Source organism: Acinonyx jubatus, chromosome C1 (genome assembly GCF_027475565.1).
Source record: "Acinonyx jubatus isolate Ajub_Pintada_27869175 chromosome C1, VMU_Ajub_asm_v1.0, whole genome shotgun sequence".
NCBI lineage: Eukaryota > Metazoa > Chordata > Mammalia > Carnivora > Felidae > Acinonyx > Acinonyx jubatus.
The window spans coordinates 84,562,992-84,579,280 of NC_069381.1; the positions used below are offsets into that span (position 1 = coordinate 84,562,992).

The 16,289-nt window shown below is 45.0% G+C and overlaps 2 protein-coding genes across 4 annotated transcripts in view; both read left to right on the forward strand.

Annotated features, from left to right (window-relative positions):
- Nucleotides 1-11,974, forward strand: part of CDC14A (cell division cycle 14A) — a 204,711-nt gene extending 192,737 nt beyond the window's left edge. For 2 of the 3 annotated variants that reach the window (XM_027058488.2, XM_053214525.1), the window contains one exon: nucleotides 11,555-11,902. In XM_027058488.2, coding sequence (XP_026914289.2) covers nucleotides 11,555-11,887 — 333 coding nt within the window. In that variant the 3' untranslated portion in view covers nucleotides 11,888-11,902. Of the gene's footprint in view, nucleotides 1-11,554 lie in introns of all 3 variants that reach the window. The other variant, XM_053214524.1, reaches the window with a different exon arrangement.
- On the forward strand, nucleotides 11,558-13,400 carry GPR88 (G protein-coupled receptor 88). The gene is made up of 2 exons (XM_027058487.2): nucleotides 11,558-11,624; nucleotides 12,038-13,400. Exon 2 carries the CDS (start codon nucleotides 12,107-12,109, stop codon nucleotides 13,259-13,261), a length of 1,155 nt encoding a protein of 384 aa, XP_026914288.1. The 5' UTR covers nucleotides 11,558-11,624; nucleotides 12,038-12,106; the 3' UTR covers nucleotides 13,262-13,400.
- Nucleotides 13,401-16,289: the final 2,889 nt, after the last annotated feature.

Genomic DNA, 16,289 nt, shown 5'->3' on the forward strand with positions numbered 1-16,289 from the left:
ACAATGGGCAGCATCTAATAAATGGGTTGAGGCTGTGAAGGGATTCTTTAGATAAATTTTAACATTGTCCTAATAATAAATTCTGGGAAATTCTTTTCCGAGTTGTGTCGTTCTTTTGGTTTTAATGGGCTTAAACACTATGCACCAATACACCTGACGATATTATAACTGGAATCCTATACTTAATACCATTTTATTGAAAGTATGTATTGTGGGTTTTACTCAATATGTTACTTTTATTTTAAGAAGTAATATGACTCACAAAAAACCCCCAGAAATTAATAAGAGTAAAATATTTAAATCCTTTATTCCCACAAATTGGCTAACCTGAATTTTGATAACAGATCATACGTCCAGATTTTTTTTTTTTTCAAAAGCATGTTCTATATAGGGCGCCTGGGTGGGTCAGTTGGTTAAGTGTCTAACTTTGGCTCAGGTCATGATCTCAAGGTTCGTGGGCTTGAGTCACACATTGGGCTCTGTGCTGACATCTCAGAGCCTGGAGCCTGCTTCAGATTCTATGTCTCCCTCTCTCTCTGCCCCTCCCCCACTCATGCTTTGTCTGTCTCTCTTAAAAATAAACATTAAAAAAAAATCATGTTCTATACTCAAATAATGACTCTATCTGAATACCTGGAATGTTATGTGTTTTCTTGTTCCTGCACAAAAATGATATGCTGGACAAAAACAGGCCCTGGCTCCTCTTGTGAATTACATTTTAAGGTTTCTTCTCATATATTTTACTTGCCATATATTGTCAATCCTTTCAGTGGTCCACTTATTTTCCACCTTCTTCAGGATGCCTTGTCATCTGTTGTGTTTGGTGAAGTGTAATTCCGCCCGTCCCCCCCCCCCAACCCCCCATCATAAAGCTGTGGCATCTTTAATGTCTGCTTTTTGTTGCTGTATCCCAGGTACCTGACTCATCATGGGTATAGATTAGACCCTTTTATTTCACTTGACTTTTACTTTTTTTCATATCCTCTCCCAGTGCTTCAGAAATAAGTGCTACATCAATTTCATTTTCTTGGGTAGACCCTTGGCCATTAGATGTAGAAATCTGAGTGAAATCTGGTTTGAGACAGCTTCCTGCTAGGAGCAGACCTTTGAAGAGGCTTTATCAGAAAGGATTTGGGAACACTTAATGGGCTCTCCCTCTGGTGTCTTGGATGGTCTAGAAAGAACTGAGACAGTGAGAAAGGAATCAAAGAAAGTAACTCACACTGACCCACAGAGATTGGAAAGTTGGCTGTGGGTTGCTATTTTATTCATTCATTCATTTGACCAAATTTATTGAGTGGTTACTGAGGAGCTACAGCTGTAAAGTGAAAACTTCTGTGCTCAAGTTGGTAGTCTTTTGAGGAATACAGACACCTAAACAATGGCCATCTATTTTGAAGACACCCTTTTTCTGGGAAATGCTGATGTTCTTGAGGAGAGAGTGTGGAAAAAATCTGAAGAGAAGGTGCGGTCAGAGGAGCCTTTCCAGAGGAGGACCATGTGTTGAGATGGTTTTGAAGGCAGCAGGAGATGTAGGAGTAAATATTGGTATCTATTTTTTTCTGATTTTTAAAATGTTTTTACTTTATTTTTGAGAGAGAGAGAGTGAGAGAGCACCAGAGTTGTGAGCAGGGAAGGGGCAGAGAGAGAGAGAGGGAGAGACACAGAATCCAAAAACAAGCTCCAGGCTCTGAGCTGTCAGCACAGAGCCTGACACGGGGCTCGAACCCATGAACTGTGAGATCATGACCTGGGCCGAAGTCGGATGCTTAACCAACTGAGCCACCCAGGTGCCCCAAGGTATTTTTTTCTAATTAAGAACCTGAAGGTGTTCACCTGGTAAAGAACTAGAAGGAACAGCCATCTCCAGACCAGTGGAGCCATCTGGTGCTCTGGTTCCCACCAGCCCTCCACACCAGCATGGTCTGTACCTTCTAAACTTTAAGATGATACCAAGAGGAGAAGAGATGGTTTGTAGGACAAAATGAACTACCTGCTGAATCCTTACTGCTTTTCCACAAACTGACAAAACTGACTAAGAGATGAAAATCTTTTTAACTTTATTGGAATATAACTTTCCAGGCTGTCCATTTCCTCAGCTGGCCATGTTTAAAGGATTTGTATACATAAATTAAACACTAAAACAGTTGTAACGTGAGCTTCCTATGGAACTATGATTCTTAATTCTGACTGCATTAGAATCACCCGGGCAGTATTTTAAAAATAGTGGCACCAAGGCTCTACCTCAGACCAAGTGAACTAGAAGGTGGGGCATAAGCCTGAAATTGTTTTTTAAGCTCTTCCTCCCTCCCCCCCTCCCTTTCCCCTCTTCCTTCCTTCCTTCCTTCCTTCCTTCCTTCCTTCCTTCCTTCTTAAAAACTTCCCCAGCAATTCCTGGTACACACCAGAGCTAAGAAATTGGGAGAAGAAAGCCAAGTTTTCCAACCATTTAACACTGTCTTTTTAAAATAAGATTTTAATTTTTCAGGGTGGCTTTCACAATTGACATTTAGGTTGAGATATAGACTAAAGAGTATCCTCTTATGTATCAGTCAACAAATATCTTGCTCAAGGGAATGTGCTAGGAACTGTGGGGGAATAAAAAGAAGTGGGACAAAGATGAGAAGGCGTCATCTCCATGCCTTCATCATGCCTGCAAGGAGTTCACAATCCAGTTGGGGAAACAATACTGTGAGAGAAACCCAACTTTAGTTGAGGACACAGGGGCCTGTAGAGCCCAAGGACTGGGAAGTGGGTGGGCTTCAGGTACAGGTAGAACCAGGAGCTTGAAACCAGCAGGAATACCTTTTCTCTTTCTCTTCACGACAGATAGCAGGGCTACTGACAACTGTCACATGCTGCAACTTAAGCTTTAGTCACCTGGAGAGACATTGGCTGACTTTAAGTTTCAAGTTCATACCCAGGGGAAGGGATTCACATTCACCTCTAGACTTATGAACCATATTTATTAGGTTGAGGGAGTTGGGCTCACGGAAGAAAAGAGCACCTCCCTTTGAAATCAGGTAAAGGATAGTAGTTTTCTGGACAGTAGGTGTCCTAGTCCCCCCAAAAGTGTGGAATAAGGGTTTTTCTGAGCAGACAAAACAAACGTCCACTACACTTGCATAGCAAGACAAAGATGTTATAGGACAGCCCTGGAGAACAATGTTGTTCAGAAATAATGATCAAGAGATGGTACAGAGTATTGCTGTACCCCACTCGAAGAAAGCTGGATCTTTGGAGCAGCCTCTTTGCAGACAGGATCTGCGTATACATTTATGTCTCCCACCAAATGTGTGGTATGTGGGGTGGGGGGTGGTCGGACAAAATGAGGCAGTGCTTGTAAGGTGCTTAGCACAGAGAGTCACCGCCTACCCCACACCCCAACCAGAGGCAAGCATGGAGAGTTTGGTTTTATCTATGGTATTTGAAGGGCATCTAAGTGGATTATATCTAATATGCAGTCTGAAATGTGCTGATGTCTTTAACTCTTGTTTTTTAATATTTATTTTTGAGAGAGTGAGGACGAGCTGCAGAGGGGCAGAGAGAGAGAGGGACACAGAGGATCCGAAGCAAGCTCTGCATTGTCAATGCAGAGCCCGATGCGGGGCTCGAACTCACTAACTGTGGGTTCATGACCTGAGCTGAAGTTGGAGGCTTAATCGACTGAGCCACCCAGGCTCCCCATGATGTCCTTAACTCTTAAATTCCATGACAGAGAGGCTTCGAACACATATTTGACAGTTGTTTTCACAGAGGCTCTGAAGGCTGTGTCCAGCATTTGGGAAAATTTTCAAGGATTATAGAATAATGAAATATGCTGAGAAAAGGGCTGCTGGAAACTGACAGTGTCTATTTGCTTTCTGAGCTGGGAGTAGGCTCCTTATTTCTGAGATGAAGAAAATAGAATATATTAGTTTTTCTAACCATCAGTGATTGTCTCAATGAGGTAGAAACAGGATAGTAGCTCCCGGTTATCCTATTTGTTTCCTAGTCAATCTAATTTAAACTTTAAAATTACGTGACCAATTTCTTAGATTTTTCTTAAGTAATTTCATTTTTTATCTCAATTCTGCTTAACTTCAATCAAGGATGATAATTGTGGCCAAGTACCGAAGAGCATATGATCTTTTCCCCCATCAGTGATATGTGAGAAAACACACATGCAAACACACGCGCGCGTGCACACACACACACAAACACACAGTGCTCTTTTAAAGTAATTTGATCTCATCACTTCAATTACCTAAAATAATTCCTAAATGCTTGAAAACATGAAAGTGGATGGTCTCCATCCAGTTCCTATCTCTACCAGACAGAAATATTTTTCAAGCACATTTAAAAAAATAAACTATATTAAACCCTTACTGGAAAAAAAGCCACTTCTGGACAGAGACCAAGCCAAAGCAATTTTAGTTTAAATTGGTTTTCCTGGAAAAGCTGAAAATGCAGTTCAGAAAAGAAATGCTTTGGCAACTTCACAAATCAACACTCAAATCTAACATGATCATTCTACATGGCCTCTGCTCCAGTGGTTCTCAAATACTAGTGTAGAAAAGAATTGCCTGGGGAGCTTGTTAAAATCAGATTCCTGGGCCCAGAGAGTAGTTCTGATCCAGACCCAGGTGACACTGGTATAGGAGATTTGAAGACCATGGTCCAATTAACTCTGAAATGACAAATTTAGAGATTTATAAATTGATAGCGCTAGAATGAAGAGTTGTGTTTGCGTTTATTATGTTACCTTGTCGTGTGTTTATAAATTGTGTTAATCTCAAAGCCCACTTCAGCGGACTAGTGTCATGGGACAACCTGGTTTGAGGCATAGATCTGTCACTATGTGTGTGATTTGGGGTAAGTCATTCACTGTCAATTTTCTGTAAAGTGAAGAGATTGAATGACATCAATGCTTTTTTAATTTGAGAGAGACAGAGAGAGCAGGGGGTTGGGGAGAGGCAGAGGGAGAGAGGGAGAATCCCAAGCAGGATCCACACTGTCAGTGCAGAGCCTGATGTGGGGCTCGAACTCATGAATCATGAGATCATGACCCGAGCCGAGATCAAGAGTCAGACTCTCAACCTGCTAAGCCACCCAGACATCCCAACATCAAATGATTCTTAACCCTTTAAGATTACAGACTCCTTTGAGAAGCTAAAATAATTATTTAATCTTCTCCAGAAAAATGTACAAACACACACATACATGTTTGCACACAAATTTGGGGAAGATCTCAGTTTTCTTAAAATGCTTATAGGGACTTCCTGCGGCAATGACTCAGAGCTGGAAAATTGGTTTATCTAAACCTGTGTTTCGTAAGCCAGCCGCACTCCCTCCAGATTTGTTCTTTGAGAGGGTGTGTCCCTTTACGCCCTCCACTCCTGCCCCAGGTTGGGAATCACCATCGTCATTAACATGTGCAGCACACTTACACCCTGGCTACTTGGTGAAGCTGTTTGCATAAAAATAATCATTATAAGACTCCCCCCAACCCCTTAGAGGTAGGTGACATTATTTGCATTTTCTAAATGAGGAAACTGAGATCTGAAAGGTGAAATAACTTGCCAGCAATTACAAACAGGCTCTGGCTTTTACCCTGAGTTCTTCACCTCTCTGACAGGGTTTCTCAGTCTGGGCGTTGTTGACATTTTGAGTTGGATAATTCTTTACTGTGGGGTTCTGTCCTGTGCATTGTGAGATGTTGAGCAGCATCTTTAGTCTGTACCCATTAGATGGAGTAACACCCCCTGCCCCCATTTGTGACAACCAAAAATGCTTCCAGACATTACAAAGTGGCCCCCAGATGAGAACCATGCCCTGTGGTACTGGCTGATGGCACTACCCTTAGTCGGGAGCCGCTGTTGCTGAGGCAAGGTTATGTGCGCTCTCAAGTCTGACAGGGCTGAAGAAAAGTTGGGAATCATCATTACAAGGCTTCAGGTATCCCAGGTAAAGGGCTTTAGGAAGGAACAAAGCACAAGTTGTTTCCAGTCCATGATTCCATAAATTCATAATTTCTAAAAACTCTACTATTGTGGTTTCTTTTCATACTAAATGCTCACACGTGGTCAAATTACTCCTAAATTTGGCTGTCAAGCAACAAAGAGCTGTTGTTCCTTTGCAAAACCTCTTCTATATAGTCCAAAGAGGCTCACATACTTCTCAGTTGTGTTCTTTCTGAGGCACCAAGATCTGAGGAGATACAGTTGGGGTTTGAAATGGGCTTTTAGACAGTCTCAGTGCTGTGCTGAGTGAGGTTGCTCTGTGGCATGGCTCACAGCACACAGGGAAGGCATTAGGAAAGAGCAATTTTTCACTGCGGCCACTCACCCTTTGGTTTTTCCAAAGAATGTGAGAGAGTTGCTAGAGTATGTTTGGTGGATTTTGAGTACTAGGAAACTAGTATCAGTATTAAAACCGAGTACTAAGAAAAGTACACACTGGACCCTGTCAGGGGTGGGTGTGCGGCTGTATGAGCGGGGATTGTTATCAACAAGAGCTCTATTTAAAAATAATTTGGTGGCATAAAGCATGAGGATATGGTTGCATGTAGCTTTTAAAGTATTTTAGAAAAATCAGCAATGACAACACTTTGCTGCATGCCTCTGACGCTGGCTGTATCTCCTGAGAAGGTAATTGAGATTGAAATCTTGATCCCACATATCAAAGATTCTCAAGGGACCTATTCAGTCAACAAATGTTTGAGTATTTACAATGGGTCAGGCACTCTGACCAAAAAGAGAGCCTGGCCCTTGACCAGTTTACCATTTGGGGAGAGAATAACCAATCCCTCCAGAGCCTGGCCATGGCAGCCTTATGGTCACGTGTTTTGGGGCACACAGGCTGGCCAAGCCGTCTTGGGAGTTAAGGAAGACTCCTTGCAGAAGGTGAAGTCTGAACTCAGACCCGCAAGATGAGTAGGATTTAGGTAGGCAAAAGTGGGGTCAGATGGCAAAGAGACAGCTACAGGAATGGCATGCCCTGAGTAAGTGGACATGCCTGGCAGGAGCAGGAGGAGCAGCCGAAGCCCACTCAAGGAGAGCAAGTCTACAGTCTGGCTGGAGCAGGGTTGGGGGAGGGAGATGGGGTGCAGAAGTGAGGCTGGAAGAGGCCGGGCGCTTGTTCAGGGCTACTGTGAGACCTGTGAAGACCTCAGCACTTACGGAGGCCCCATCACACGTCAATCATATCGAACATGTGAAAATGTATCCCCGTCCCACCTTAAAGTAATTTACAAATAATTAATTAATTAATTAATTAATTTCTATTACAAACTTTTCTTTTTTTATATTTCAGAGCCAGTAATTCTTTTTTTCAGATATTAAGCATTTTCAAAGGATCTTGAAAAGCTGGTCTGCTCAAGGCACCGTGCTTAAAGGGCCCAAATGGTAACAGCCTTGTTTCAAACCTTCAGGTTTAAACCTGGGCAAACCTGGTAACTGGCTTCCCTCTACTGCCCACTGTCTGCTCTCTCCTTTCTTCTGTCCTCCTGGAGCGCTGGCAGGACATGTGAACACTCAGCTGGAGTGGCCTCAGCTTCTCCTGAAGCAGGCAGCTGCCCTCTGACTCAAGTGTTCACTGTTTGGGCTGTATGCAGATGTGAAATTTTCAGGTCACATCCTTAAAAAGGAAGCCAGCTGCCCTTCTTTCTTCTTTTTTCATCTCTGCCAGCTGGGATGTGGATGTGGTAGTGGTGAAACAGTGTCAGCCACGTAGCCAAGCATGGCATCCTAAGGCAACGGTTCTAGAACTTTAGCAAGCATTAGAGTCTTAGGTCTGAGAGGATGCCAAGGGATAGCTGTATGACAAGGGTGTGGATGGGACTTGGATGGGCAGGCTGGAGTATCCTGTATAAAACAAGTCCCTCTGGCTTGTGATGACAGAGCTGAGGGTAGGGAGAGAGGGGAGTGGACAGTGGGACAGAGGCAAGTTTGCCAAGTTGTCACATTCCACCAGCCTGGAACAATCTATGAATCTAAGAATTCTAAATTGAGCCCAGCTTTCCAGTTGTCATGCAAGTATGTTTGTCAAGTTAGAACAGAACATTTTATTTAACAGTTTGATAGCTTGATTGATGCTGTTAAAATATTTGGACATGTGGCCTGTGATCTTATATCTGGACTCCTGCCCTGTTGCAGGCAGGCCCGACATGAGGACCAAATGAAACAATAGACGAAAAGCTCTCAAAATAATGCCCGGTACATGTGGTGTGTATTCAGTAACATTAGCAATGATGATGCTTACGATTCTCCCGAGGACAACAGGGTCTTAGTGAAAGAATTTAAGCACAATAGTGACTTTTGCTCACTATCTCTTCCAACAAGTATTAAGGGTATACTATGTATCTGGCATTGTTCTGGGGGCTTCCAGTAATACTAGTAATCAGACCAAAGCTCCTATTTTCTTTTTCTTTTCTTTTCTTGAAGTTTATTTATTTATTTTGAGAGAGAGAAAGACTGTGGGAGGTGCAGAAAGAGAGGGAGAGAGACAGAATCTCAAGCAGAGTCTGCACTGTCAGCATAGAGCCCAATGTGGGGCTCCAACTCCTGGACCATGAGATCATGAGCTGAGCTGAAACCAAAAGTCAGATGCTTAACTGACTGAGCCACCCAGGCGCCCCAAAGCTCGTACTTTCAAGGAATGTACATTATCATGGAGGGTGGGGAAAAATAAAAAAAATATTTAACACCTGTCAAATGCTGTCTTTTAGTCTTAGATCAGTTTGGTCGGAGGGAGGTAAGATTGCAAGTAGACATCAGTTAGGAGCTTGTTGGGATAATTTAGAGAAGACACGATTGTTGTCTGATACCAGGTAGTGGCAGAGTGAATAGAGATCAGTGAATACATTTAAAAAACATTAGTGTGGTAGAATAATGACACTTCGTGATTGATGGGTATAGGGAGGAAGAGGAAAAAAAAGAAGGAATCAAAAATTACAGCTAGGATTCTGACTTAGGCATCAGGATAATGGTGATGCTAGTCACTGAGACTGGAATATAGGAGAAGGAGGGACTGGTTTGGAAAGAAGATGAGGGGATCAGTTTTGGACCCTGGGGGTTTGAGACGCCCAAAGAACACACGAGTGACAATGTCCATGAGGCAATTTTGTATACAGGAGGAACTTTAGCCAGGTGGAAACTATCTCGGGGATGAGAGCAAAAGCATTCAGAGGAAAAGGAGGTAGAAGCAGAAACCAAGCCATTCTTCCAGGAGAGGGAGTGAGCTTGTGTAGGCAGCTTGAGAAGGAGATGAAGAGCAGGGGAAGTTTTTATTAGATGGTGGTGAAAGTGGCATTTTTGAAGCCGAGGGAAAGCAGCCAGTGGGAGTAGAGAGACTAGACATGTATCACAAGGATGGTTGATGGGGCAAGTTCCTGCTGGGTGCAGGAGGAAAGAAGTGGTCATGAAAATCACTTATCATTTCACCACGGGAAAAAAATGACATCATTTATATAGCCATCCATTCACTGGCTCAGTAATTATTTATTGAGTACCTTCTACATGCCAGGCACTGGTCCTGGTGGTGGGAATGATCCAGAAAAAAACCCCTCACCCTATTTTATGTAAGTTCAGGAGCTTACAACAAAACCCAAACCAAATACAAAGAAAAACTTGGTCGTTGCCAGGCCAAGGCTAAAGAAGGCATGGTCTTGGCAGAAAGGTGAGTTACTGCAAGGTACGAGAGCCCCTCAGCAGGGATTCTGCCCGCACAAGCAACAGCTGGGACCAGGAACCTGGAATTCAAATATCGCCTTGATGTGAGAGGAAATCTTAATCTCAACAATGAGATTAGAGGAATCTCTTTGCAGAGATTCTATAAACAATTAGAGGAATCTCTTGTGGGCATGCTGTGCTTGATGTACTCAGACTCAATAAAGACAAATGACGGCAGGCAACGGACAATGGCTAATTCTCTTCAACATCAATAAACTTGATATCTGAACCTTCAGTCCTCTGAAAAGCAAATCTCTGTTTCTTCTCTTTAATTCCCCAACTCAACTGATTCTGCTTAATTGCTGCCTAAAAGGACTAAACCCATCAAGTCGTGTTTAGCTCTAACCCCATTAGAGTTCTTAACAGTCATTAACTAATGCGGTTCTTTGAAAGGGCATGAGGAAGTCCAAGGAGGTACATCTTGTAGTCTTGCACTCGATTCTGAAATGTTCCCCTTGTGGGCAGCCTGGAAAGGACTTAATGCTGTGTGATCCAGGACTACAGCACATGTTAGGTAGGAGGTAGGCTTCCAGAACTAGGGAGGAGAAGGGTTGAATTTATGCATGGGTATTCACAGAAAGTTTGGGGGGAAAAAGGGGGGGGTTGGAAGTCACTGGGTGAAAAGTTCTTATTTGACAAGATGTAAAAATGACCCATCACAAGGCCAGTTGTTGGATGCTCGGCTTAGAACTCTGGTGTCCTGAAATCCCACCTAGCATTGTTTTCCCTCATGCCAGGTTACCATATTCCATAGTCAGTTAAGTTTTCAAATAAGTAAGTTTCCCAGTGAAAAATGATCACTGGGAGGGGGGAGGGGGAAAGACGGTTGGCTTTTATGGCAAATTTCCCATGTGGAATGGCTGAATAAATGCTGCATCAAAGAAACTTCCAACATCTGACTGCAAATCTCCATCTAAGACCACAAAATAAAAAGTTCTCAGTAAAGGAAGAGACATCTTTGTCATTGACATTGTGGATTATTCAGGTTTCTTTGTTTCTCCCTGACACCTACTTTTACCTTATTTCATTTTTACCCTCTAACCATTTCAGTACCCAACACAAGCCAAATTCTGGAAGGGAGTTCGATGAGGAGAATAAAATAAAAATTATGATTTAAATTGAGACGTGGGGATTTTCTGTGGATAATTGTCCATGTTGCATCTTACCAAAGAAAATATGAATTTCACTTAGAATATAAAGTAATTCTCACTGAAAGTATGGGATGGAAGAGATCAGTCCTGAGTACTAGAAATATATTTGTCCCTCAGGAAATTCTTGCCCACCGAACGCATGAGGCTAGGATGACATATATTAGGAGCGTATTAAATTTTATTCTAACACTGATGGGAGGGAAAAAATGAAGGAAAGAAAAATGAAGCAGGGTGAAGAATAAGGTGATTGAGAGAAAAGAAAAGACAGAGAAACTTGTTAATTACAGGACTTTCTGAACAAGATTTTTTTTTTCCCTTTCACAAGATAGAAGCTATTGAATAATTCATGCCAAGCGTGGAAAGGCTGCCTTTTCCCTGGGTGATGTATAAGTGAGCACGAGAGAGCTTCGTGTGGGTTCACCACATCAGCCACCACTCTTGCTTCTGAGCACAGGGTGCTCTCCTCTTGAACTCAGCTTCTGCTTTTGCAGCCAAGCATCCTTCCTTCTGCTGCCTGCCTGCCCACCCTTCTGGGCTTGCAGCCTTCTCCAGCCCTGCTGGCAGCTGAGAAACCTCCCTGCAGCTGCTGGGTTCTGCCTAGGACCATGTGTGTGGATGTTGCTCGGGAGAAGCAAGCACTTGCTCCTGGCACTGATCCCAGCTGAGTTTCTCCTGTTGATTTTGGGACCACAGATGCTGCTGCTGAGGAGGTATTTCCTGGCATCCCTGCCTCCGCTACTGCCAGCTAAGGACCAGCCCAAAAGTAAGGTATCCCCCAACCCCTCTCCCCTGGCATTTTCTCCAGCTGGGATATCTCTGCTTTGCTTTCTCTTGGAAACTAGGGGCTCCATCTGGCAATATTCCCAACTCTCTCTCCCTCTCTCTCTCTCTCTCTCTATCCCTGTGTGTGTGTGTGTGTGCGCGTGTGTGTGTGTGGTGTTTGGGGGGAGATGGAGAGACTCTTGGTATTGCTCTGTCCCAGGGCTTCCCTGGTTCCTGCTGAATGTAAAGAGGCCTTTCCCCTGACACTGGAGACATTTCCGAGGCAGGCACCTGTCATCTGCCACCCCCGTTCTTCTCGAGCTCCTTCTCTCCCCCTCCCCCAGCCCATTATTCTGCTCCAGCCTTTTGTGTCGGTGGCAGAGGGCTGAAGGGATGTCTTTGCCCTCCCTGCAGGTGGGTGTCAGGATGGGCCGCGCGGTGAGAAGCTGATGCTATCAAGCGAGGTGTGAAGAGTTGGCCAGAATGACCAACTCCTCCTCCACGTCCACCTCCTCCACCACCGGGGGATCGCTGCTGCTGCTCTGCGAGGAAGAGGAGTCGTGGGCGGGCCGGCGCATCCCCGTGTCCCTTCTGTACTCGGGCCTGGCCATCGGGGGCACGCTGGCCAACGGCATGGTCATCTATCTCGTGTCGTCCTTCCGAAAGCTGCAGACCACCAGCAACGCCTTCATCGTGAACGGCTGCGCCGCGGACCTCAGCGTCTGCGCCCTCTGGATGCCGCAGGAGGCGGTGCTCGGGCTCCTGCCCACCGGCTCGGCGGAGCCCCCCGCGGACTGGGACGGCGCCGGCGGCAGCTACCGCCTGCTGCGGGGAGGGCTGCTAGGCCTCGGGCTCACCGTGTCCCTCCTGTCCCACTGCCTGGTGGCCCTGAACCGCTACCTGCTCATCACCCGGGCGCCTGCCACCTACCAAGCGCTGTACCAGCGGCGCCACACGGCGGGCATGCTGGCGCTCTCCTGGGCGCTCGCCCTGGGCCTCGTGCTGCTGCTCCCGCCCTGGGCGCCGCGGCCCGGTGCCGCGCCCCCGCGCGTCCACTACCCGGCGCTGCTGGCCGCCGCGGCGCTGCTGGCGCAGACGGCGCTGCTGCTGCACTGCTACCTGGGCATCGTGCGCCGTGTGCGCGTCAGCGTCAAGCGGGTCAGCGTCCTCAACTTCCACCTGCTGCACCAGCTGCCCGGCTGCGCCGCCGCCGCCGCCGCCTTCCCGGGCGCCCCGCACGCGCCGGGCCCGGGGGGAGCCGCGCACCCGGCGCAGGCCCAGCCCCTGCCGCCCGCGCTGCACCCGCGGCGGGCGCAGCGCCGTCTCAGCGGCCTGTCGGTGCTTCTGCTCTGCTGCGTCTTCCTGCTGGCCACGCAGCCGCTGGTGTGGGTGAGCCTGGCCAGCGGCTTCTCGCTGCCCGTGCCCTGGGGCGTGCAGGCGGCCAGCTGGCTCCTGTGCTGCGCCCTGTCCGCGCTCAACCCGCTGCTCTACACGTGGAGGAACGAGGAGTTCCGTCGCTCGGTGCGCTCCGTCCTGCCCGGCGTCGGCGACGCGGCGGCGGCCGCCGCTGCCGCCACGGCCGTGCCCGCTGTGTCCCAGGCGCAGCTGGGCACCCGCGCCGCCGGCCAGCACTGGTGACCCGGCGGGGCCCCGAGGGAAGCGGAGATGCCGAGATGCCGACGTCAGCGTGGCCTCCTGCTCTCGTCAAGTACCCTCTGCCTGAACGAAGACTCCTGCTGGCCGAGCCCGATAAATCGGTGCGAAGATTTCGCCTTCGACCCCGGTGGGATACCTGTCGAACCAAGGTCTTTCCCTAAATGGGGTCCCCGAAGTCATTTTGAACAGCTACCTGATTTTTACCCTTTGTTTCTGTGTTTTAGGGAAATCCGAAAGTCAAAACACCGGAAACTTCAAGAACTTGCACACCGACCTTTCAAAAGAGCAGGTTAATTTATTTCAGCACTGTTTTTGAAAAAGAGATTTGATAATGTATTACCGTTCCCACCTTCATCGTCTTATAATATAGATGAAGCACCTCGAGTGTGCATGAGCCAAAGGAAATAATATTGATGAAGGAAATAATATTTAAGAAGTATTTAGGAAAGTAACCTATCTTTGATGATGCTTCTGTTATAATTTAGCCTTTGTATCAACCCGAAGAATGAGACCACAGGTATGCACACCAGTATGAGTTGCCATTAAGACCTCATGCCCTTTATTCTTAAAAGGGTTTGTTTTTATAAAGTCGCATCCTTGCCGAATGCGATAGAATCTTAGCCAGTGAGAGAAGAGAAAACAGATTTATTATTTTACACTCGTTTTTGCACTTCTAAGACTGAACATTAGCATTACCTTTCTGAAGTGAAAGTTTTTCCATTGTGCTGATTGGTGGCCTGAGCCAGCAATGGAGTTTTGAAAACAAATAAGGGGGTTATCTATTTTAGGTACCAGTTTCATGTTTTTAATAGCATGCACACTTGTGGCTACCTTCATTTTGTAATCAGTTTATTCTCCTTATGAGTGTGATTGCAGCTTTGAACATTCTGTACTATAATGGTTGCTAAAGAGAATAAGTCCTTCTGTTTTCTCTTTAACATTTAAAATATCTCAATGCACATGATATAATTAAACACTAATAATACCATGACTGCACAGCTGATATTAGCTGCTATTGCATGCTCCTAGATGTTAGAACTTACTGGGCATGTGGTATACTAAAGCAATACCCTCTAGACAAGGACATTTTGCTTCTTCCAGACACCAGAGGAAGTGGCCGTCAGTTATTTGAAAAGAGACACGGAGATACGCTGGCCACCCTACAGTTCTTGTCTTGACCCACTTTATGAGAAACTCCCAGCTGGGACTTTATCTTGCAAATGGAACCACAGTCAAGATGGATCAATAATAATGGTTTTGGCTCTGCAAAGCGGTCTGTGCTCTCCTAGGGTTTAGACAAGCCACACATGAGAAAGCAACACTGTTCTTTATGTAGTTCGTATATATATTACCATTGCACTCAACATTAATATTGTGTCTGTTGAAGGAGGTGTCATAATCTCAGTTATATATAGCAAACAGTTCAAATGGGAATCTGTTTTAAAATGTAGAATTTGAGGCTTGTCATTTCCGTCTTTGGTTTACTAAATTTGCTTAGAGATAGTTGAAACACAACATCATGTGAAATCACTTTATAAAATTAAAATGGGAAAAAAGTAACTTAAGCTAATCATGTATTAGCCTTGTGACTGCTAACTACATCAAGTATGGGGCTGAACAGTCTCCATGAACTGTGCAGTTCAGAACAAAAACAGCTTGTGTTGTTGCACTCTTGAACATTATCAGGATAGTGGGAACATGCGTGCGTTTGAATAATTATGGGAGTTGCAGGAAACTTGGACATGTTTGTAGTAAAACAAAACAAATATGTTCATTACCAATAATAGATCAGCAGTCATTTTATTAATCTATCCCCTTTGTGCATGTACCATTTCTCTCTCACTACGGTTTCATCTATTCCCATTTTCCTTGATTCAAATATTTAATTAAAGTTCAGACAATGATACCTCTGAGTTTTTTCTTCTGTCTCTGGTCTTCTTGAATATCTCCTCGAGAACACCGTCACAGAGGACACTGTATTCCAAACTATCCACTGCTGATGAAAGTAACTTCTTTGTTCTGGACTTATTTAACTTTATTTTAGTTTCTAAAATTATATCTACCTTATATAGTTAAATAGGGTCGTATGCCAGCATTAAAAAAAAATAGGTATGATTTCCTTTCTGTAAGCATAATTGAATTGGGGAATAGGTTACAATGACAACAGAGAATGGAAGGTTTTCCTTTTTGGGGGACAGGGCTGGGGGACACTTCCCTAAATCTCTAGCAAAGAGGTCTTCTTTTAATCAGGCCTTTATTTTTGTTTCTTAATGGGGATGCTGCAAATGATTTCTCCCGCTGTTCCCCAAAGCATTTGCCACACACATAAACTTAGCTTTTCAAGTACCTGGTATCTTCCAATGTTTCTGGTTAACACTGAGAACCATCTTATGTTGGCTCAGTGCCATTTGGGAGACCTACTTTAGGTTATATTTACTGGTAATTAACTCCACAGGACTGATTCACTTTTAATTTCGAAGTAGCAATGATGTGTCTAAAAATGCCTTACTAGGGCAATCGCTGGAGTGTTGGAGTTATTGCTTTTACAAATTAAGTTAATGGAGATTGTGTTCTTATTTAAATGAAACCACATATTATCCACTCAGGAATAAAAACTAATTGCTGTTGTGGGCTGCCCTACTTTGCCTTTTCTACTTTTTTCTTTAGGTATTATGCCTGTTAAGACATATAGCACCCCCTGGTCCACCCTCCCCTAGCACTTTGATGCTAAATTCTAGGATGTCATAGGTATTACTCCTAGACTTCTCTCCTTCCCAAATGAGGTATGTTCATAGACAATAATTTTGTCTTATACAAAGGCATTCACAGGCATTTTTTGCTGTAAACACTATAGGGCTGTAGCTCTCTGATAGAGAAAGCCCTTGGAAAGATCTTCTCGCCAAGAGAATGTTGGTCCACTTCGGCCTCAGGGTTCAGTGCATCCCTCTTCTTCCGGTGACCACCATACTGGCCAACTTCACTGTGTCATGTGCAAACTTTACTCCGTTCC